Here is a 23912-nt window from a genome sequence, read left to right as displayed (position 1 = left end):
CTGCAGCGCGACTCATTTATAGAATAAATACCTAAATCAACATCCTGTAATTCTTTTGCATTAGTTACAGTCCTGATTGGTTCCGTGTATTTACAGGCCTTTTCCCTTATAATCAGCCCAGGAGCCAGATCTAGACAGCCAAGATGGAGAACTTAGAAAAAAGAAAAGTGCAGCGCTGATGGATTTTTAAAAAAAAATTAATAGGAAATTGGATGATCTTTACATGATTATTTTAATAGCCAATAAATAAAATACACATATGGAAAACACAACATACAAAAGATGGAAAACTTGCTTCCTTTTCGGTACTTGTGTATTATCTGGGCACCCGATTTTTTTATCGGGTCGGAAAAATCGGGTCGATCGCATCGCATGCGATCGACCCGATTTTTACATAGGATCCGATGTTAAATGGTCCCGAGACCCAATTTTACATTGGGTCCAATGTTAAATGCCCCCCAGGCCCCATTTTTTATCGTATTCCCACCCTGTTCATACCCCCATGGAGTAGATTTTTTATAGTGTGGCGAGCAGACGCGGAATACATGTTAAGTAATCCGCGTCCGCTCGCCACGCTTCTGGCTCGGTGGCTCGCTGTGCTCGCCACACTATATAAAATCAACTCCATGCCCACTTGGATAGTGGGGGTATGAACAGGGTGGGTAAACAATAAAAAATGGGGTCTGGGGGGCATTTAACATTGGACCCAATGTAAAATCAGGTCTCAGGGACCATTTAACATTGGATCCAATGTAAAAATCGGGTCCATCGCATCGCATGCGATTTGGTTGCATGCAATGCGATCGACCCGATCCCCCCCCCCCCCCCCCCCAAAAAAAATCGGGTCCATCGCATCTGCTTGTATGCCTTAAGTTAAGGCAAACAATCAAAAAATCGGGCGCCCAGATATTACACAAGTACCCCCTTTTCCTTACTGTATAACCTTTAAAACATTTTACCCAAAATAAAGCACTTTTCTAGGGGTTCACACGGGTCTCCTGGATGGCTTGCCAAAATGAGTAGACCCCCCCCACCCCTCTAAAGAAAAAGAACTTAAACAAATAACTAAAATATAGAAACATAAATGTATTAATTGATCAGCAGATGTCCAATACAGCAATCACATCAGCAAACTCAGGAGCCCCGCCCTCATGGTCAAGAGGCGGAGTTATTTTCACATCTTTACTCTTCTTAGCATTTCTGCAGCCAGTGTTATCTTCCAGGCAATGAGGCTATCTAACACTGACAGTATCCTAAGGGGGCACTGTTTCCTCAATTTCCAAAATAACATCTAAATACAATGTATAATATAGATTATATAGATTAAACCACAAGGTGAACAATATTGCCCCAGGATTAAGAACCAAAGACTAAAAGTTATTGTCTGGTTTGGTCTCAAATAACAATAACATACAACCTGACTGAAAATTATTAACTACTGTCTCAGCCTAAGTATATGTATCAAAGCTGTATAAGTAATCTGTATCTAGTGCAAAAATGACTTAACTCAAACATTGAAGCAGTCAGAGCAGACTCGCAGTGAGGTGTAGGGAGAATATCCCCCCCCCCCCTAATGACTTAAGCTGGGTACACACTAGATGATAGATAATATGAATGATTTTCCCCAATTTCCCCAGGTTAGAACTACACAATGTTCATATCGTCAAGTCATTGGGCACTTTTTTGCAGATGAGGTGCGCTCCTACATGTCAGTGAAATCCTCCATCACCGGTACATGCAAGGTGACCGAGGACATTGCAAGCGAGGGCCATGCTGTGGAACGCTCAGTCACTGCCGTCATCAGCAAGTGTGTATGCTCCCCGGCTGCGATGTCGCTGGGTATACACATTTCGGAATTTGGACATTTTCAATTACCTTAATTGTGCCATTAATTTATCATCCACAACAAATGAGCCCCATGATCTTATGTTTAACAAGTTTGGAATTCATTATAAACCGCTTCTCACATCCTGGAAATGCAAAATGGCTTCACTCCCGTGTGTGAGTTTTCTGATGCCTGCCAAGATTTGTTCTACGGTTGAAGGATTTGCCACAGTCGGAACAGGTGAACGGTCTCTCGCCTGTGTGAGATATCTGATGTAGAACAAGCTCACAGTTGTTAATAAATGCTTTCCCGCACTCCGAGCACACAAATGGCTTCTCCCCGGTGTGCATTTTAATGTGAGTGGAAAGATCCCCGCGGGCATAGAAACGTTTTCCGCACTCGGAGCATGAGAACGGCTTCTCTCCAGTGTGACGCCTCAGGTGAATCACCAGATTTGTGCTGTCTTTAAAACTTGTACCACATTCCGGACAGGGAAAAGGTCTCTCTCCTGTGTGGACTCTCTCGTGTTGCTTCAGCTCAGCTTTTCCGTAAAAACATTTCCCACATTCTGGACACTCAAACGGTTTTATTCCGCCAATGTGAACCCTCTGCTCGTGTGAAACGAGGCCTACTTTCTGTGTGAAGCCTTTACCACACTCTGCACACACAAATGGCTTCTCTCCAGTGTGTATTTTCTGGTGGTTCCTTAGAAGACATTTCTGTTTAAAATGTTTGTCGCACTCAGTACAGGCAAATGTCTTATGATGGCTCCTCCTGTGCTGGACGAGGTCAGACACATTCTGGAAATAGTCACCGCACTTGGGGCATGTATTGGATTTCTGCCCTGTGTGGACTTTTAGGTGCCTGGCGAGATGAACTTTGGCAGGAAAACGCATTGAACATTCGCTGCAGGCAAACGGCTTTTCTCCCGTGTGGGATTTCTGATGGAGACGAAGATTGGCTCTGCATGCAAAGGCTTTGCCGCACTCAGAGCACTTACATGGCTTCTCCCCCGTGTGGGTCCGCTTATGGCTGTTGAGATGTGAACTAGAAGAGAAACGTTTTCCACATTCGGGACACTCAAAGTTCTTTTCTCCAGTGTGGACCATCTGGTGGTTTCTCAGCTGGGATTTCGTAGGGAAACCTTTACCACACTCAGAACATGGAAAGGGGTTTGCGCCAGTGTGGGAAGCTTCATGTATACGACGGTGTGAGCTGGTGGTGAATCCTTTCCCACATTCAGGACATTTATATGGCTTATCTCCCGTGTGTGTTCTCATGTGGGTTGTAAGATTGGATTTAAAAGGAAACCTTTTCCCGCACTCTGAGCACGGATGCGGCTTCTCCCCAGTGTGCATAAGGTGATGTGACTGGAGATGCTGCTTCTGCACAAAACATTTCCCACATTCTTTGCATGTATACGGTCTCTCCCCTGTGTGCACTCTCTGGTGTATCAGTAGGTGGGATGAACAACGGAAATGTTTTCCACATTCCGGACAGACTTTCTGCTCAGGCTTATTGTCCTCCAGGCCGGAGCCAGCCTGGGAGCTCTCCTCAGACTCAGAGCTGTACGTAGGCTCAGTAGTGCAGGCTTGCTTTTGAACCTTTTGAGCTGACCCTTCATTGTTAGGAGTCACAGACGTGGCCTCCTGTGGGTCCTGCACGCCCGCTGTTTCCGTGATGCCCTCGTTATTGTCACCCGGGCTGGGTTTTCTGACATTGCCACGTTTCTTAGACATTCTGCCGCACTCCTGATAATCCTGCCCGCTGCGATCTCCCACAGAAAACACCAGAGGAGGATCCGTGTGATTATGTTCCTGTTGGGAGATATTACAAAAGAATAAATGGATAAATACTATTTGTCATATGGATACAAAATGGCATCTTTTATGTGACAGTTAAATAAATATAAATGAAATGTGTTTTGATGGAAAAGTATGCTGCAAACAAGAACAAAGATGGCTGTCTGGTTTGTATCTGACTAGGATAGAAGGGAATCTATCTGTAGACAACAATATCTAACTGACCCTTTGTCTCTCTTCTTGTATTGAGAGAAAAGGCGGGAAGGAAACCTTGTAATGGGGAAATAGAAATCTCGAGGCAAAAATTGGAAGTACACAACACATACTGTATACATACATGTATAGTGCTCAAAGAAAACACTTGTTATAGAAAACACTTCTGAGATGCCCGTTTGGCGTCATTTATAATTGCTTACCAAATGAGTATTATATGGTTTACTGGTTCCCTTACTCAGTAGTATATATATATATACTAGGTGATTCATCGCGCCCTACGGGCGCTCTTCACACCGTCGTAAGGGGCTGCGCCCCTTAATTTGTGAACGTTTGTATTGTGAGAAATATGGTTAGAATTGTATGAAAGATGGCCTGTACTGCAACTTGAGTTATAGGTGAAATGTGTTAAAAAGAGAGCATATGATGTGGAAGGGGGTGTGTATTGTTTGTTTAATTGAAAAGCGGTTACAGAGTAAGATGTACATTGATAGTGTGGATGGTACAGTGACATTTGTGGGTGTGTGTGTGGGGGGGGGGCTGTGTGTGCATGTTGTTTAGGTGTGTGTGCAATAGTATAGTAGGGTGTTTCTGAGTCAGCGGCTCCCCACTGGCGGAGGTCACGACACAGGAAAACAGGAGGCTGGGTAGTGATAGGGGTGTGTGGGCATAAGGGGGACTAAAGAGGAGGGTGGGAGATACTGTGCAGCTTCTGCCAGTGGGTGAGGTTCCAGCGTGGCAGTACAGGAGTACAGGATGGTGGCCCTTAGTCAGTGTCTCCTCCTACTGGGTGGGAGTTCGGGTGCATGAGAGCAGGAGGCTGGGCTATGAGGCATGATAGGGGCATGTGGGCAAAACAGCGTCAGCGACTCCCCAGTGGTGGAAGTTACGGTTCAGGAGAGCAGGAAGCTGGGTAGTGATAGGGGTGTGTGAGTATACGGGGGACTAAAGAGGGGCTTAAGGGTGCCGTGAATCAAGGGAGGGAGGGGGCGCAGGTGTCGGCGAATCGCGGGAGAGGGCGGGGGTCCGCAAATCGTGGAAGGGGGCGTGAATTGCGCGAGGGGGGTTGCGAATTGCGGGAGGGGGGGTGCGCGGGGGGTCTGTGAATTGCGGGAGGGGGGGGGCACGGGGCGGGATGAATCACCTAGTTGGTTATATATTCTTGTAGAAGGATGGTAGGATATTGCTGTCATTCAGAATGCATTTACATAAACAGTAATAGTAGCAGTAAAAGGTCTGACTTAAAACACCTACAGTAAAACAGAACAGGTGTTATATATTATACAAAGAATTGGTTGATGATGTGTAGGTTGACGTGCAAATAGTTCATAGTTGTCACTGGAAAAAAATTGCTACAAGAAAAAATCAACACAGAAAGTTCAACACATGTAAATGTTGACATAAGTGTGGCACTTCATCGGTGTCCATGTTGACACATGAGAATGAATATGAAAACATTCAAAAAAGAAAAATAAATCTTCAAAAACTCATGTCAACCTTTTTCATTGTCGACCATAGCCGTGCCAGTGTTTTGCATGTGCCATTTAATCCTGGGGTTGCCATGAATCACGCGCGGGGAGGGAGGAGGTGAGGGGTGTCCGCGAATCACGGGAGGAGGGGTCGTGGGTGGATGCCGTGAATTGCGGGAGGGGGGGTCGCGGGGGGGTGTGGGTGCCGCGAATCGTGGAATGGGGGGGGCGCGGGGGGTTGCAGTGAATCGCGGGAGGGTGGGTCGCGGGGGCGGGGGGTTGCCGCAATGACAGGAGGGGGGGTCAGGGGTGGGGAATCGCGGTAGGGGGGGTCGTGGGGGCACCGTGAACCGCGGGAGGGGGGGCCCGGGGGGTTGGCGCGAATCGTGGGAGGGGGGGTCGCGGGGTGCCGCGAATTGCAGGAGGGGGGGTGTCATGGGGTGGGGCCGCGAATCGTGGGAGTCACCGGGGGTGCTGCGAATTGCGGGGGGTGTGCTGCAAATCGCGAGAGGGGGGTCGCGGGGGGTGCCGCGAATCGCCACAAGAAAAAATCAACACAGAAAGGTCAACACATGTAAATGTTGACATAAGTGTGGCACTTCATTGGTGTCCATGTCGACACATGAGAATGAATATGAAAACATTGAAAAAGTGAAAAATAAATCTTGTCAACCTTTTTCATTGTCGACCATAGCCATGTCAGTGTTTTGCATGTGCCATTTAATCGTGGGGATGCCGTGAATGGGGGGGGGGGAGGGAGGGAGGTGCATACCCAACATGACCCTCTCCAGGAGGGACACATTGCTCTGTTTCTGGACTTTCTTCTTAATTTATGGATTACCATCACCTGTGCTTAAACACCTTTCTTATCAATTACCCTGTTTAAAATGACAGGTGATGACAATCATAAATTAAGATGGAAGTCCACAAACAGAGCATTCTGTCCCTCCTGGAGAGGGTCATGTTGGGAGGTATGGAGGTGTGGGGCGCTCACCTGATGTGTCTGGTGAGTAGCTGTGTCTTTGCTGTGTAACATGGAGAGGCAGAGGGTGTCTGGCACTGTCTGTGGGCTCACTGGGCTGGTTCTCTGTCATGTGAGTCAGTCATGTGAGTCAGAGGCTCCACCCAGCGTTATAGCTCCAGGCACACTTTGAGTGACAGATGTAGCCAAATATATAAGAGATATATATATATTATATACAGTGCTCGAAGTGGAAATTTAGAAGCGGGGGTATGGTAAATAGAAGGGGTGCAGTCATGTGCGCGCTCCATGAAAAGGGGGCGTGGCCACCCAAAAGGGGCGTGTCCCTAAGCGTACCACACCAATACCATTTACACACATTATGTAAGCCCAGAGGGGAGTAGGGGAGGGGGAGAGAGAGAGAGAAGGGGGGTGACGAGCAGGAGTTTAAAAAGATAAAGGATAGCCTGCTATTAAATTATCTCTAAACGAAGCATGGGTGAATGGTGATAGGTTTTTCCTCAATAACAGGGAGATTATTACACAGAGAAATTATATGAAACCAAATCACAATAAATACAAATAAATGTATCAGATTGTTTAGCTCAAATTTGATCAGCGCTGCCTGCAACCCAGGCATCAGGGGAGTTAAATCAGGCGGCTAGCAGCAGGAGTACCACTCTCATGACCTTGGAGTCAGTTAATAATTAGCCAACTTGAGGTGGATTGTACACAATAAAGATATCACACAAAGAAATTGAAAGCAAAGCAACCAATTGAAGGTCTTAAGTTGTCAGCTCAGGATTATCAGCGCTGCAGCCCCGGCATTAGGGGAGTTATACCCCTTTTACACCAAAAACCCTGGTCGGACCCTGGTCTTTGAATGCTGGAGTATCCAGGGTCTGACCCTGCTTTATACCCCATTTACACAGCACTTTGACCTGGGTCTGCACCATTTACACTGAACCTGGGTCAGCCCTGCCTTAAATAATATATATATATATATATATATATACTAGGTGATTCATCGCGCCCTACGGGCGCTCTTCACACCGTCGTAAGGGGCTGCGCCCCCTTAATTTGTGAATGTTTGTATATGAGAAATATGGTTAGAATTGTATGAAAGATGCCCTGTATTGCAACTTAGGTGTCCGCGAATCGCGGGAGGGGGGGTCGCGGAGGGTGCCGCGAATTGCAGGAGGGGGGGTCGCGGGGGGTGCCGCGAATTGCAGGAGGGGGGGTTGTGGGGGGGTGGATGCTGCGAATCGCGGGAGGGGAGGGATTGCAGAGAATCGCGGGAGGGGGGGTCGCGGGGTGGGTTGCCGCAAATCGCGGGAGGGGGGTTACGGGGGCGGGGGTTGCGGCGAATCATGGTAGGGGGGGTCGCGGGGGGTGTGCCGTGAATCACGGGAGGGGGGGTCACGGGGTGGGGTGCCGAGAATCGCGGGGGGTGTGTGTGTGCCGTGAATCGCGGGAGTGGGGGTTGCGGGGGGGTGGGGGGGGTGTGACGCGAATCGCCACAAGAAAAAATCAACACAGAAAGGTCAACACATGTAAATGTTGACATAAGTGTGGCACTTCATTGGTGTCCATGTCGACACATGAGAATGAATATGAAAACATTCAAAAAATGAAAAAAAAACTTCAAAAACTCATGTCAACCTTTTTCATTGTCGACCATAGCCATGTCAGTGTTTTCCATGTGCAATTTAATTCTGGAGCTGCCGCGAATCGCGGGGGGTGCCGCGATTTGCGGGAGGGGGGGGGTCGCGGGGGGTGGGTGCCGCGAATCGCGGGAGAGCGGGGTTCATGGGGGTTCCGGTGGGGGGTTGCCGCGAATTGCGGGAGGGGGGGGGTCGCGGGGGGGTGCCGCGAATCGCCACAAGAAAAAAAATCAACACAGAAAGGTCAACACATGTAAATGTTGACATAAGTGTGGCACTTCATTGGTGTCCATGTCGACACATGAGAATGAAAATATTCAAAAAATGACAAAAAAACTTCAAAAACTCATGTCAACCTTTTTCATTGTCGACCATAGCCATGTCAGTGTTTTCCATGTGCAATTTAATTCTGGAGCTGCCGCGAATCACGGGGGGTGCCGCGAATTGCGGGAGGGGGGGTCGCGGGGTGGGGTGCCGAGAATCGCGGGGGAGGTGTGTGTGCCGTGAATCGCGGGAGTGGGGGTTGTGGGGGGGGGGTGTGACGCAAATCGCCACAAGAAAAAATCAACACAGAAAGGTCAACACATGTAAATGTTGACATAAGTGTGCCACTTCATTGGTGTCCATGTCGACACATGACAATGAATATGAAAAAATTAAAAATAAATCTTCAAAAACTCATGTCAACCTTTTTCATTGTCGACCATAGCCATGTCAGTGTTTTGCATGTGCCATTTAATCCTGGGGCTGCTGCAAATTGCGGGGGGGGGGTGCCGCGAATCGCGGGAGGGGGGGTCGCCGCCAATCGTGCAAGGGGGGGTCGCGGGGGGTTCTTTTTGCCGCGAATCGCGGGAGGGAGGTCGCGGGGGGGTGTTTTTTCCGCGAATCGGGGGGGGTCACGGGGGAGGGTTTGCCGCGATTCGCGGGAGGGTCGCGGGGTGGTGGTTATGCCGCGAATTGCAGGAGGGGTCGTGGGGGTTCTTTTTGCAGCGAATCGCGGTAGGGGGGTCTCGGGGAGCGGGTGTTTTTGCCGCGAATCGCGGGAGGGGGCGCGCGCGGGGGGGGAGGTTTGCCGCAAATCGCGGGAGGGGGCGCTCACCTGGAGTAGCAGTGCTGGGCAACATGGGAAGGCAGTGGGTGTCTGGCACTGTCTGTGGGCTCACTGGGCTGGTTCTCGGTCACATACCTCCCAACATGACCCTCTCCAGGAGGGACACAATGCTCTGTTTCTAGACTTCCCTTAATGTATGATTGCCATCACCTGTTTTAAACAGGGTAATTTCTCAGAAAGGTGTTCAGCACAGATGAAGGCAATCACACATTAAGAGGAAAGTCCAGGAACAGAGCGTTATAGACACAGACACCCACTTTGAGTGACAGATGTAGCCAAAATATAGGAGATATATATTATATTTATAGAAATATAATATAATATATATATATATTATATTTATATATATATATATATATTTATTATTTAAGGCAGGGCTGACCCAGGTTCAGTGTTTTTTAGGGGGTAGATGGGGAGTGCTGTCCCCGGGTGATGGGAGGAGGGGGGGTCCCTGCGGCTGCTGAGGGGAGGGGGGTACCTGTCAGTCTGAGGTCGGAGCTCACTCAGCGGAGGAGATGATGTGCGCCGCTGCTGTACCTCTCCCCGCAGCCGCGAAGTTCCTGCAGCAAATGTACAGTCAGTGACGGGGGTCCCTCAGGCGCATGGGAACTAGTACTAGTTCCTATGCGCTGGAGGGACCGCCGACACTGACTGTCCATTCGCCGCAGGGACCGGCTGCCGGGGGATGGTACAGCAGCGGCGCACATCATCCCCTCCGCTGAGCTCCGACCGCAGGCTGACAGGACAGGTACCCCCCCTCCCCTCAGCAGCCGCAGGGACCCCCCCTCCTCCCGCAGCAGCTGGGCACATCTTCCCCATCGCTGCATGCTGTGGACCTGCACCCGCAGGGGGAGCATTTACACCGCCATTTACACAGGTCCTATCCGGGTTCTGACCTGGGTAGAGGACCCATGTAAATGGACACGGATATACCCCATTTACACCGCCGATGATCCGGGTCTGACCCGCAGCTGACCCGGATTTTTCGGCGGTGTAAAAGGGGTATAAATCAGACGGCTAAGGGCTACCTTGAGATCAATTTATAATTAGCCATGGATTGTATACAAAAAAGATTATTACACAGGGAGATTGCCTACAAACCAAACAAATGAACATACCAAGTTGTCAGATGTCAGGGGATGTGATGTGAATCCGGCAGCTGGAGGGAGCACCACTCACATAACCTCTGAACACGGGGGTAACTGTCAGAGAGGGGCCGCCGCTAGTCTGCTGGTCTGGGAAAGGAGATGAAGCTGCCTACTCACAGACCGGAGCTTGTGTGTACAGGGTAGCTTGAGGGTCTGCGGTGACACAGTGGTGCGACAGCAACTGAATTCATGATGGGACAGCTTAGAGGTTATAGGCGCCCACTTGTGCACAGCGCGGGGACCTGCTTCCGAGACACGTTTCACAATCACGTATGGCTTTCTCATCTCAATCGGAATTTCAAATATCGCGCCTGCCCTGCTCGCGGTCCAGCTGTCAATCAGGAGCCGCCGCACCTGATTGGCTGGCTGACAGCGAACAGGGCAGGCGCGATATTGAAATAGCCGCAGGCGGTCCTCTAAGTCCTCACACAATTCACAGCGCTGCCGGTCTTTAGCTGGCTGTCCCCGGCAGCGCCGCTGAGTGGGTGAGGGGAGACTGCTCGCACTTGTGGGTGAGCTGGGGAGACAGTTTCTGCGCCGCTGCCACAAAATAAAAAAAATAGTGCTCGAAGTAAGTACCGGTGTGACATACCGTTGTATACCGGCCCACTTCAAACATCAGTGGCTTGACAGTGGACCACCATGCACGTGCCATTTGGCTGTGGTAACATGGACTGTAACATTGCATTTGATTACTATCCATGGTGTGTCCAATCTTTCTGCATGAATCACGCTTTTTTGCAAGATATAAAAATCCTTTTTTTTCCCCTTGAACTGGATGTATTGGCTTCTTCCTACGGGCGCTCTTCACACCGTCGTAAGGGGCTGCGCCCCCTTAATTTGTGAACATTTGTATATGAGAAAGATGGTTAGAATTGTATGAAAGATGCCTGTATTGTAACTTGAGTTATAGGTGAAATGTGTTAAATAGAGAGCATATGATGTGGAAGGGGGTGTGTATTGTTTTGTTTAATTAAAAAGCGGTTACAGAGTAAGATGTACATTGATAGTGTGGATGGTACAGTGACATTTGTGGGTGTGGGGGGCTGTGTGTGCATGTTGTTTAGGTGTGTGTGTGCAATAGTATAGTAGGGTGTTTCTGAGTCAGCGGCTCCCCACTGGCGGAGGTCACGACACAGAAAAACAGGAGGCTGGGTAGTGATAGGGGTGTGTGGGCATAAGGGGGACTAAAGAGGAGGGTGGGAGATATTGTGCAGCTTCTGCCAGTGGGTGAGGGTCCAGCGTGGCAGCACAGGAGTACAGGATGGTGGCCCTTAGTCAGTGTCTCCTCCTACTGGGTGGGAGTTAGGGTGCATGAGAGCAGGAGGCTGGGCTATGAGGCATGATAGGGGCATGTGGCCAAAACAGCGTCAGCGACTCCCCAGTGGTAGAAGTTACGGTTCAGGAGAGCAGGAAGCTGGGTAGTGATAGGGGTGTGTGAGTATACGGGGGACTAAAGAGGGGCTTAGGGGTGCCGTGAATTGCGGGAGGGGCGCAGGGGGTGCCGTGAATCAAGGGAGGGAGGGGGCGTGTCTGCGAATCGCGGGAGAGGGCGGGGGTCTGCAAAGCGTGGGAGGGTGCGTGAATCATGCGGGGGGGTTGCGAATTGCGGGAGGGGGGGTGCGCGGGGGGTGACGTGAATCGTGGGAGGGGGGCATAAATCGCGGGAGGGGGGGTGCGCGTGGGGTCTGTGAATTGCGGGATGGGGGGGGGGGCGCACGGGGCGTGATGAATCACCTAGTTGGTTATATATTCTTGTAGAAGGATGGTAGGCTGTTGCTGTCATTCAGAATGCATTTACATAAACAGTAATAGTAGCAGTAAAAGATCTGACTTAAAACACCTACAGTAAAACAGAACAGGTGTTATATATTATACAAAGAATTGGTTCATGATGTGTAGGTTGACGTGCACTAGTTGTCACTGGAAAAAAATTGCCACAAGAAAAAATCAACACAGAAAGGTCAACACATGTAAATGTTGACATAAGTGTGGCACTTCATTGTGTCCATGTCGACACATGAGAATGAATATGAAAACATAAAAAAAAAGAAAAATAAATCTTCAAAAACTCATGTCAACCTTTTTCACTGTCGACCATAGCCGTGCCAGTGTTTTGCATGTGCCATTTAATCCTGGGGTTGCCGTGAATCGCGCGCGGGGGGGGGGGGGAGGAGGTGAGGGGTGTCCACGAATCACGGGAGAGGGGGTCGTGGTGCACGTCAACCTAGACATCATCAACCAATTCTTTGTATAATATATAACACCTGTTCTGTTTTACTGTAGGTGCTTTAAGTCAGACCTTTTACTGCTACTATTACTGTTTATGTAAATGCATTCTGAATGACCGCAACATCCTACCATCCTTCTACAAGAATATATAACCAACTAGGTTGATTCATGGCGCCCCGTGCCCCCCCTCCCCAAATCGCGGACCCCGAGCGCGCACCCCCCGCGCGATTCAAGCCCCCCCTCCCACAATTCACGTCACCCCCGCGCACCCCCCTCCCGCAATTCGCAACCCCCCCTCGCGCGATTCACGCCCTCTCCCGCGCTTTGCGGACCCCCGCCCCCTCCCTCCCTTGATTCACGGCACCCCCGCGCCCCTCCCGCAATTCACGGCACCCCTAAGCCCCTCTTTAGTCCCCCGTATACTCACACACCCCTATCACTACGCAGCTTCCTGCTCTCCTGAACCGTAACTTCCATCACTGGGGAGTCGCTGACGCTGTTTTGCCCACATGCCCTGTCATGCCTCATAGCCCAGCCTCCTGCACCCTAACTCCCACCCAGTAGGAGGAGACACTGACTCAGGGCCACCATCCTGTACTGCCACGCTGGACCCTCACCCACTGGCAGAAGCAGCACAGTATCTCCCACCCTCCTCTTTAGTCCCCCTTATTCCCACACACCCCTATCACTACCCAGCCTCCTGTTTTCCTGTGTCGTGACCTCCACCAGTGGGGAGCCGCTGACTCAAAAACACCTACTATACTATTGCACACACACACCTAAACAAACATGCACACACAGCCCCCCCCCCCCACACCCACAAATGTCACTGTACCATCCACACTATCAATGTACATCTTACTCTGTAACCGCTTTTTAATTAAACAAAACAATACACACCCCCTTCCACATCATATGCTCTCTATTTAACACATTTCACCTATAACTCAAGTTGCAATACAGGCATCTTTCATACAATTCTAACCATATTTCTCACAATACACATGTTCACAAACTAAGGGGGCGCAGCCCCTTACGACGGTGTGAAGAGCGCCCACAGGGCGCGATGAATCACCTAGTATATATATATATATATATATATATATATATATATGGGGGCAGTACGGATGGTGTAATGGTTAGCATTACTGCCTCACAGCACTGAGGTCATGGGTTCAATACCCACCATGGCCCTAACTGTGCGGAGTTTGTATATTCTCCCCGTACTTGCGTGGGTTTCCTCCGGGTACTCCGGTTTCCTCCCACAATCCAAAAATATACTGCTAGGCTAATTTGGCTCCACTGCTAGGCTAATTTGGCTCCCAACAAAAAAAAAAATTAACCCTAGAATGTCTGTGTGTCCGTGTACATGTGGTAGGGAATATAGATTGTAAGCTCCACTGGGGCAGGGACTGATGTGTATGGTCAAATATTCTCTGTAAAGCGCTGCGGAATCTGTGTGCGCTATATAAGAAACTGCTAATAAATAAATAAATAAATATATATATATATATCAGGGTTGCTGACTTTAAAAAAATCCTCTCCGGGAGAAGCCCGGAGAGGAATCTTGCATTACGAGTTTTGGGGGCGGGGCTTAACTGTGGCGTCATTAAGCCCCACCCCCATTACATCAAATAGCGTAAATAACTGATATCCATGGAGGGGGCGGGGCTAAAACGTCACGATTGTGCCGTTTTAGCTCCGCCCCCTCCCCTGAGACCCGCGGATTGCGGCATATAAATGCCGCGATCGGGGGCTCAGTGGGGGTCCCCCTGATTCCGGGAGGGTTGCCCACCCTTCCCGGGGCCGGAGGAAGGACCCGATTTTTGGGAGACTCCCGCAAAATCCGGGAGGGTCGGCAACCCTGATATATATATGTGTGTATATATATATATATATATATATATATGTATGTATGTATCCTCCCTGGGAGGGGACATAAAGAGCACTCACCAATATGTAAAAAAAACAAATGTTGGTTTTATGTTTTATTTAGGTGAAAAAAAGTTAAAAAACACACAGTTCAAATATCTGGGGATACAAATAACCCTCAATTCAGAGGACTTTGTCCAGCACAATATCCTTCCAATGATGAGTAAACTAGAAACCAAATTCAAATCATGGGGTAAACTCCCGCTGTCAGTTACGGGTAGGATCAACTTAATCAAAATGGTGGTGCTTCCGCAGTTACTGTACCTGATCCAACAATCGCCAATCCCCCTTCCAAAAAATCTTTTCCGGAAATTTAATAGTACCCTTTCGTCCTTCATCTGGCATAATACCAGACCAAAGGTTCAATTGAATATACTTATGTTGGACAGGGGGGCAGGTGGACTGGGGCTTCCAGACTTCCGTGCGCATTATCTGTCTGCCCAGCTAGCCCTACTACGCCCCTGGATAGAGGAGACGGAGGACAGTGATACTGCCCTCGCACTAGTTACAGTAGCATCTCTACGCAGTCACCCCATCGATAGAATATTAAAATCAAATAACCGTTAGTTAAGCAAGCCATAAAAATCTGTCAGGAAGCCAACATAATGATGAATATTCAGTCCCTTGATCCAATGCACCCAATTGATGATCCTATGACCTTTAAAGAGTCAAGTATGATTCAAGTTAAAGAAGCTTGGAATAGATATTAGTATTGAAGAGAGGGAATAATTCCTTGGGCGCATGTGGGTGACAAATATTTTATTGGGAAAAAGATAAAAACATCACATATAACATCTGGATTAAAATACAAAGCGGACAAAAATAAATCCCTCTCACCCAGTGTAGGTGGTGGAGCCACAGATGGTAAGAAGCAGAGTGTCCCCAATAAAGATCCTGCAGGCTCCACAGGCTTAGCACTGGGCTGGGTCCTTGGGTAGTAGCAGCAGTCCAGGTCCAGGACTGCTGCTACTACCCAAGGACCCAGCCCAGTGCTAAGCCTGTGGAGCCTGCAGGGTGGATCTTTTTTTGGGACACTCTGCATTTGCCATCTGTGGCTCCACCACCTACACTGGGTGAGAGGGATTTATTTTTGTCCGCTTTGTATTTTAATCCAGATGTTATATGTGATGTTTTTACCTTTTTCCCAATAAAATATTTGTCACCCATTTGCGCCCAAGGAATTATTCACTCTCTTCAATACTAGTTCACATTGGGGTGATTTGGAAAACACCCAGAATCATTCCAGGGCTGCATTGAGGGGTGCGCAGGGAGACCTAGTTCATTTGCTATAACTTCCTGGAATAGATATTGCATAACAACCCTTGGTCAAATATACCTTCCCGGACGTATAAAAACCTTTGCCGAATTAAAGGCTGAATTTGGACTTCCCAAATCATACCTTTATAGGTACCTACAGCTGAAAACAGCACTGGCGGCGCGATTTCAGGGGGGTACCCCTCGGTTAGGAGAATCCCCGTTTAAAACAATAATAAGAGCAGGCGGGGTAAAAAAACGGGTTAGCAGAATTTACAAGTGCATTAATCGGGATAAAGGACTAGCAAGTATGGAGGTATTAAGGAATAAGTGGATCCAAGATATCGGATCAATAGAGGAGGATGATTGGCGATTTGTGGTCTCAAACATTACACGCGCTACTAATGCATTGAGGGTGCAACAGGTGCAATATTTCATTTTACACAGAGCCTTCATGTCAACAACCCGTATGGTAAAATTTAATGGACGGGCAACTACACACTGCCCTAAATGCAACCAGGAACAGGGCACGTTCTTCCATCTTCTATGGAAGTGTCAAACGCTGACCGCATTTTGGACAGAGGTAATCCAAACCTTAGTAGATTCAGGTATCCCCCGGTCCGTACTGTCGGCCAGCGGTTGTCTGTTAAATATTTTGGAGTTAAACAAGCTCGAGCCAGGTGACCGACAGTATGTTACCAATCTCTGCGCTCTAGCAAAAGTAATAATTGCTAGAAGCTGAATGGCGAAGAATGGCCCCAACCCAGCCTGCTGGAAAGCGCTAGTAATTTATACAGCTAAACAAGATAAATCCCTTACAGGATACAGAAAAGCATAAAACGTCACTGGCCGATAGTAGCAACTGACAACAATTTGAAACTTCAGCCTCATGGCCCCCTGATGATGGCATACAGAAGAGACCCGAACAACTTCTGATGCGCCCAATGTCGAGCCCTTCAGACACCTCCGGTACCACATGGCTACATAGCAAAAAAACAGGTTGTTATCGATGTTCAGGCTGCACCACCTGCAACAGTATGATTGCGGGTCCTTCCTTCACACACCCTCATACGGGTAAACCCATCAAAAACAAACACAGATTACATTGTCAAATGGACCATGTGATCTATTTGCTCCATTGCCCCTGTGGTCTGGCCTACGTCGGCAGGACCACGCGTAAATTTAGGGAAAGGATGGCCAACCACCGCTATGCACGTAGGACTGCCATCGAAACCAAGAAAGCCGATCAACCGGTTCCACACCATTTCCTTCAAGCAGGACACCAAACTGCTACCCTGAGATGTCGCTTGATCGATTGGATTCCCCCATCTCCCAGAGGAGGCGACCGGGCCCTGGAGTTAAGGAAATGTGAGAGCAGATTGATATATCGATTGGGCACCCTATCCCCAAGAGGATTGAATGAACATAACCCCTTATCTATTTTTTTTAGTTAAACCATCTCAGACTCTCAATACACGTTGGGATATAATTATATCTTTTCATCCATTCCCCCCATTTTTCCAATATTTTCTGCCTTTTGCCTCCCCCTTTTTCTGATCTTACATTGGACTCTAGAAATCATCCCAATCTGGAACTTTCATTTTTAAATTTTTCTTAAATTTTTCATGATTTTTTCAATCTTTTGACCATCGATGTTTAAGTATCGGTTCCAGGTGTTTTCATTTTTTCCTTCATTTTTTTGTGGGAGGGTCTGGATGCTATAACCGGCGTCTGACTGTGGGCAGCGCTGGCTTTTAGTCAAATTCGCCGCCTCTCCCGGCGGAAGTGATGTCAGGTGCAGCCGAAAATGTGTCCCCTGGTCTGCTGTCCTAGGCGGCGGAAGTTCGGGGCGTTGCTAAGCAACGACCCAACACTTCCGCCCAGAGCTGCCCGGAGGACCAGGAAATGCCATTGTCCCTGTGCTCACAGCGCTGTCAGCTGCTGAGCACACGGGGACCTGGCGGCGCAGACGCTGGCGCCTAACAGTACCCCCCTCTTGAGGAGGGGTCCACTGACCCCTAGAACCAGGTTTATCTGGAAACTCTTTAAAAAACCTGTTCTTCAGGGAAGGAGCATGAAGCCTGTTATCCGGAATCCAGGACCTCTCCTCCGGACCATACCCTTTCCAATGAACCAAAAATTGCAACTGGCCGCGCACAATCCTGGAATCCAAGAGTCTCTCTATGACAAACTCCTGGTGACCCTGGACTAGGACTGGTGCAGGCCTCCGTGTTTGAGGTCGGGGTGCCGGTTTAAGGAGAGAGCAATGTAAAGTATTATGGATCTTTAGGGTTCTGGGAAGTTGAAGTCTGAATGCTACTGGGTTAATCTGTTTAAGGATCCTAAATGGCCCAATGAAATGAGGACCCAGTATATGTGACTGCTGCCGAAGTTTAATGTTTCTCATAGGAAGCCACACCCAGTCTCCTGTCTTAAAGGAACATGACCTTCTATGACGGTCAAAAAAATCGGTTCGCACTTGAGACCGCAAAGAGCAAAACCTTGCGGACTTTACTCCAAATTCTCCTTTTTCTTGAAACCCAAGCGGACCTTATCCCCTTGGGGGAAGAAGACTCAAAGGAATTGACTCTGGGGTGAAGACCAAAATTAAAAAAAAAGAGACGTCTTGGTTGACGCATGCCAGGCATTATTGTAAGATAACTCGTAAAGGGCAGATTCGAAACCCAGTTATTCTGGCACTTAGAAATATAGCACCGCAAAAACTGCTCCAAAGTCTGATTAACCCTGTCTGTCAGTGGCGTAATTAATAAGTATGCGCCCCCCTGCTGAAAATTTTGCCAGCAAAGCCCCCCCCCCCCCAGACAGAGACAAGAAAGAAGACAATCATCACCCCACCGCAAAATCTCCCCTGTTTGCCAATTAAATCTGGGGTTGTGTTTTCTGAGCCACGGTAGACCTAGGACAATGGGAGCCCCAGGGCTCTGAACAACATAAAAAAACAATCTGCTCCATACAGTATGTGTATAAATGGGAGAGGGGTTAGGAAAAGGGGATCTGGGAGGGGATAGACCTGAGCCCAAGTGACACTGGATGTATTGGTAGTTTGGTCTTGTTCTGAGGACACTGAGGAAGCTCCACCCCCAGCGAAACGGCCGTCTAACCAAGCCTCACTAGCGGCTCATCCCCACTCCATGCTGCACTGGCGGCTCTTTGCAGATCTGGACCTTATATGACATAAGACCGGGCAGAGGCCACTTGGTAAGCGGCGGTAACCGCTACTTTATACCATTGTAACATTGCAATTACTTCAGTTGCCACACCGCAAACGGCAGTTTCTCTCCCCACCTTTGTCTCTCTTCTCTGGCTCTATACTCGATCACTATTTTCCCATCTACCTACTCACGCAGATAGGAGGCAGGTGCAGGGCCGGCGCCACCACTAGGCAGCTCTAGGCATTTGCCTAGGGCGCCGGCACCTGGAGGGCGGCAGTTCGCCCCTCACCCCCAGCGAACTGTGTAAAAAAACTTGCGCCCCGCGTCCCTGCAGTGCTGCTGGAGCGGTCAGGGGTGTCCGTGCCGCAGGGGTACCTGCGGCGCCGTCATGTGTAAAAAGCTGGCTGCGGCCGGCGGGGTCCCTGTAGTGAATAGAAAATAACTAGCGCTATGCGCGCGGCGGCGTGGGAAGCGCTAGTTATTTTCTATTCACTGCATGGACCCCGCCGGCCGCAGCCAGCTTTATACACATGACGGCGCCGCAGGTACCCCTACGGCACGGACACCCCTGACCGCTCCAGCAACACTGCAGGGACGCCGGGGCGCAAGTTTTTTACACAGGTACCACCCACCCCCCGGCACCGGGGCGCCTCCACCCCGACTCGCCTGGGGCGCTCCGGTGCCTTGCACCGGCCCTGGGCAGGTGCCGCTCATCTGCTACCATAGGCGTGCGCACAGGGGGTGCCGGGGGTGCACAGGCACCTCCTAATGACCCCCCGCACAATATCAGCACTTCCTAATGACCGGCATCGGCAGTGCCCCCTCCCCCGGCCGCCTAGCAGTACCTGCGCTGGGCTGGGCTCCTTCAGCTGTCAGCACTGCAGGACTCGAAGTTTCAAAGGGGGGCGTGGCCACGGGGGCCCGTGATTAGGCCACGCCCCTGCCTTTTCCTGTGCCCGGGTGACCTAGTGCAGTAGCCCTGTAGCCTACTGTTCTGTGTCAGGCTCACAGGATGGCTCCTGGCTGAAACCTGAAGGTAATGTATGCAGAGACTGCATACATGACTGTGTGAGAATGTAGTGAGGGGAACAGGGGGCCTGATTCAGGATCACTCACTAAGCATCAATCTTTTGCTGCCTAGTAAGCGGAACACCGCCCACGAATAACTGGGAAAACTGTACTGTCCCTGCTGTATTGTTACCTGCCTGGCTGATGCGGTGACCAGTGGTGCCGCTGATGGCTGCCTAGGCGCTGTACAGCTCGGCGGGTATTTGTTCCCTGTGTGATAACTGTGCTGTCTCTGCCTATATTGTTACCCACCCGGGGGTCCAGTGGTGCAGCTGATGGCTGCCAAGGCACTGCGCAGCTCAGCGAATATATGTTCCCTGTGTCTATATCCCCAGGGTACATCTAGCGTATACATATAATACATACATTAGTCACTATGCACTGTGTAATGTGACTATAGGTCACTACGTGCAAATATTCGTCACTGTGCTGTGTAATGTGACTATGGGTCACTACGTGCAAATATTCATCACTGTGCTGTGTAATGTGACTATAGGTCACTACGTGCAAATATTCGTCACTGTGCTGTGTAATGTGACTATGGGTCACTACGTGCGAATATTCATCACTGTGCTGTGTAAGGTGACTATGGGTCACTACGTGCAAATATTCGTCACTGTGCTGTGTAATGTGACTATGGGTCACTACGTGCAAATATTCATCACTGTGCTGTGTAATGTGACTATAGGTCACTACGTGCGAATATTCATCACTGTGCTGTGTAAGGTGACTATGGGTCACTACGTGCAAATATTCGTCACTGTGCTGTGTAATGTGACTATGGGTCACTACGTGCAAATATTCGTCACTGTGCTGTGTAATGTGATGTGGAAGGTGTGATTGCGACCAGCGATCAGGAGCAAAAACTTCAGAGTCCAGTTCTTAAGAAGATGTATTTTAATAAAGAATATCTCAACACAGCTCACATATAGGATGATACGAAAAGATGCATCATCTGAGCTAATGTTGAGGTCACAGAGTTATAGGGCTGAGAGACGAATCACCCCAGTGCAGAAACATATATAGTAAACCCATTTGATATAAGCTCCCCCTCCCATTACACAATATTCGTTTCATAACAGGTTTTAATCGGATACGGAATAGATACATATATGGTTATAGGATTATATCATTAGTTGGAACCATTGTAGGCCAAAGCTCAGAACCAAGACCTTGGGAAGCATCCGTTACCTTCTGGCCTAGAACAATGGTTCATGGAGGAGTGAATGGTTCACCATCCTCCTTTTGATTCGGAACATGCTGGCCGGACATCTATTTTGACATCTTTTGGCCTAAAAACCAGACATACTGGCGCTTAAGTTGTTGTTTATAACTTGTGGTCTTGTATCTGTGCTTAAGTTCAATAATTACACAAACAAAGTTAGAGAAAAACATATGAGAAGAACAATTCTGTATTTTCCCAGCTAATTACTAATGATAAGATATATTCTGCTATATTCTGCTATATTCTGCGTTGATTATCTATATGAGTATGTTACTCAGGTTATACCTATAACTTGTCTATAGGAGAATGCGACTCAAGACATGATAACCAGAATTATGGCTTTGTCAGTGACTATGGGTCACTACGTGCGAATATTCATCACTGTGCTGTGTAATGTGACTATGGGTCACTACGTGCGAATATTCGTCACTGTGCTGTGTAATGTGACTATAGGTCACTACGTGCGAATATTCGTCACTGTGCTGTGTAATGTGACTATAGGTCACTACGTGCGAATATTCGTCACTGCTGTGTAATGTGACTATGGGTCACTATGTGCGAATATTCATCACTGTGCTGTGTAATGTGACTATGGGTCACTACGTGCGAATATTCATCACTGTGCTGTGTAATGTGACTATAGGTCACTACGTGCGAATATTCATCACTGTGCTGTGTAATGTGACTATGGGTCACTACGTGCGAATATTCATCACTGTGCTGTGTAATGTGACTATAGGTCACTACGTGCGAATATTCATCACTGTGATGTGTAATGTGACTATAGGTCACTACGTGCGAATATTCATCACTGTGCTGTGTAATGTGACTATGGGTCACTACGTGCGAATATTCGTCACTGTGCTGTGTAATGTGACTATGGGTCACTACGTGCAAATATTCATCACTGTGCTGTGTAATGTGACTATGGGTCACTACGTGCGAATACTCATCACTGTGCTGTGTAATGTGACTATGGGTCACTACGTGCGAATATTCGTCACTGTGCTGTATAATGTGAATATGGGTCACTGCGCACTGTATAATGTGAATATCGGTCACTACGCGCTGTGTAATGTGACTGTGGGTCACTGCGTGCTGTGTAATGAGAATATGGGTCACTGCGCACTGTGTAATGTGAATATGGGTCACTATGTGCTGTTTAATGTGAATATGGGTCACTGCGCGCTGTATAATGTGAATATCTGTCACTAAGTGCTGTGTAATGTGACTGTGGGTCACTGCATACTGTGTAATGTGACTATAGGTCACTACGTGCGAATATTTGTCACTGTGCTGTGTAATGTAACTATGGGTCACTACGCACTGTGTAATGTGACTATGGGTCACTATGTGCGAATATTGGTCACTATGTGCTGTAAATGTGAATATGGGTCACTACGTGTGAATATTGGTCACTACGCGCTGTGTAATGTGAATATCAGTCACTAAGTGCGAATATTGGTCACTACATGCTGTGTAATGTGATTATGGGTCACTGCATGCTGTGTAATGTGATTATGGGTCACTACATGCTGTGTAATGTGAATATGGGTCACCATGCAGCCATTTTCCCAGTGGTCTTTACCGCTGCTCTGCCGGACCGTTGATGAGGTGAGTAGAATTAAATGGGTGAAGGGTGTACAGCGTGTGGGTCCCCCAGCGACACTTATGTGGCATCATATGTAATAGCCATTACAATGTGTGGTATAATATGTAATGGGCATTATGGCATGTGTCATAATGTGTACTGGGCATTCTGGCATAATGTACAATGTGCATCACGGTGTGAGGCGTAATGTGTAATGGGCATCACGGTGTGAGGAGTAATGGGCATAGTGGTCTGAGTCAATGTGTAAGGGGCATCATAGTGTGAGGTGTAATGTGTAATGGGCATCACAGTGTGAGGTGCAACATGTAATGGGCATCACAGTGTGAGGCGTAATATGTAATGTGCCTTACAGTTTGTGGCATAATGTGTAATGAGAATTACAGTGTTTGGTAGAATGTGTATTGGGCATTACGGTGGGTGGCATAACGTGTGTTGGGCATAATGGCATGTGGTATACTATGTAATCCCTATTATCCCTATTTTACAAAAATTTGTCAAGCCCTGGCATAATATGGAATGTCAATTACTGTGTGTGGCATTATGTGGAATGGGCATTATGCTGGGTGGCATTATGTGGAAAGGGCATTACTGTGTATTGCATTATGTGTGATTAACATTATGTTGTGTGGCATTATGTGTAATGGGCATTACGGTGAGTGGCATTATGTGTAATGGGCATTAGGGTGTGTGGCATTATGTGTAATGGCCATTAAATTTTCGGCGCGCACTGTCCCTGTTTCTGGTGTGTGTGATGGGAATAATTAATCCTGAAGCCCATATACATAAAAAAGTCACCTATTTAGTTTGCATTGATGCCCAGTAGGCGGTGATGGACACGCCCAGTAGGCTTTGATGGACACGCCCAGTAGGCGTGATGAACACACCCCTCCAATGGTGCACCCCCTAAGAAAATGGGCTGCGCACGCCTATGTCTGCTACCAATGCTTTAATCGTATAGCACATAACAGAAAGCAGCACACCTACCCCCAAGAGTAAGACGCCTATTTTACTATATCCCTCTTACACATCCCTTTCCTTAGGGGTACTCTCATCTCCAAAAAAGTATTGATTAGCATTTAACCCTGCACTGTTACCATAGCAACAGGGTATTTGCACTACTAAAAGGGAGAAAGCAGACACCCCACTTTTCCTAACTCAGACACTCTGTACATTCAGCTAAAAAATTGCCGAACGCCCACTGACTCTCAGAGAACCAGGACGGT

General features: G+C 48.4%; 1 protein-coding gene across 1 annotated transcript in view; it reads right to left on the bottom strand.

Moving 5' to 3' along the window:
* Positions 1-829: 829 nt before the first annotated feature.
* The window catches only part of LOC146010186 (uncharacterized), a 33283-nt gene continuing 10200 nt past the window's right edge, over positions 830-23912 (bottom strand). Inside the window, exon 2 of the mRNA XM_083151180.1 lies at positions 830-3642. Coding sequence (XP_083007306.1) covers positions 1990-3564 — 1575 coding nt within the window. The 5' untranslated portion in view covers positions 3565-3642 and the 3' untranslated portion in view covers positions 830-1989. The remainder of the gene's footprint in view (positions 3643-23912) is intronic.

This window comes from Crinia signifera, chromosome 6 (assembly GCF_055691185.1).
Source record: "Crinia signifera chromosome 6, ASM5569118v1, whole genome shotgun sequence".
Lineage (NCBI taxonomy): Eukaryota > Metazoa > Chordata > Amphibia > Anura > Myobatrachidae > Crinia > Crinia signifera.
Note: the sequence above shows the minus strand (reverse complement) of the source record. Positions and strands in the feature narration are given on the sequence as shown.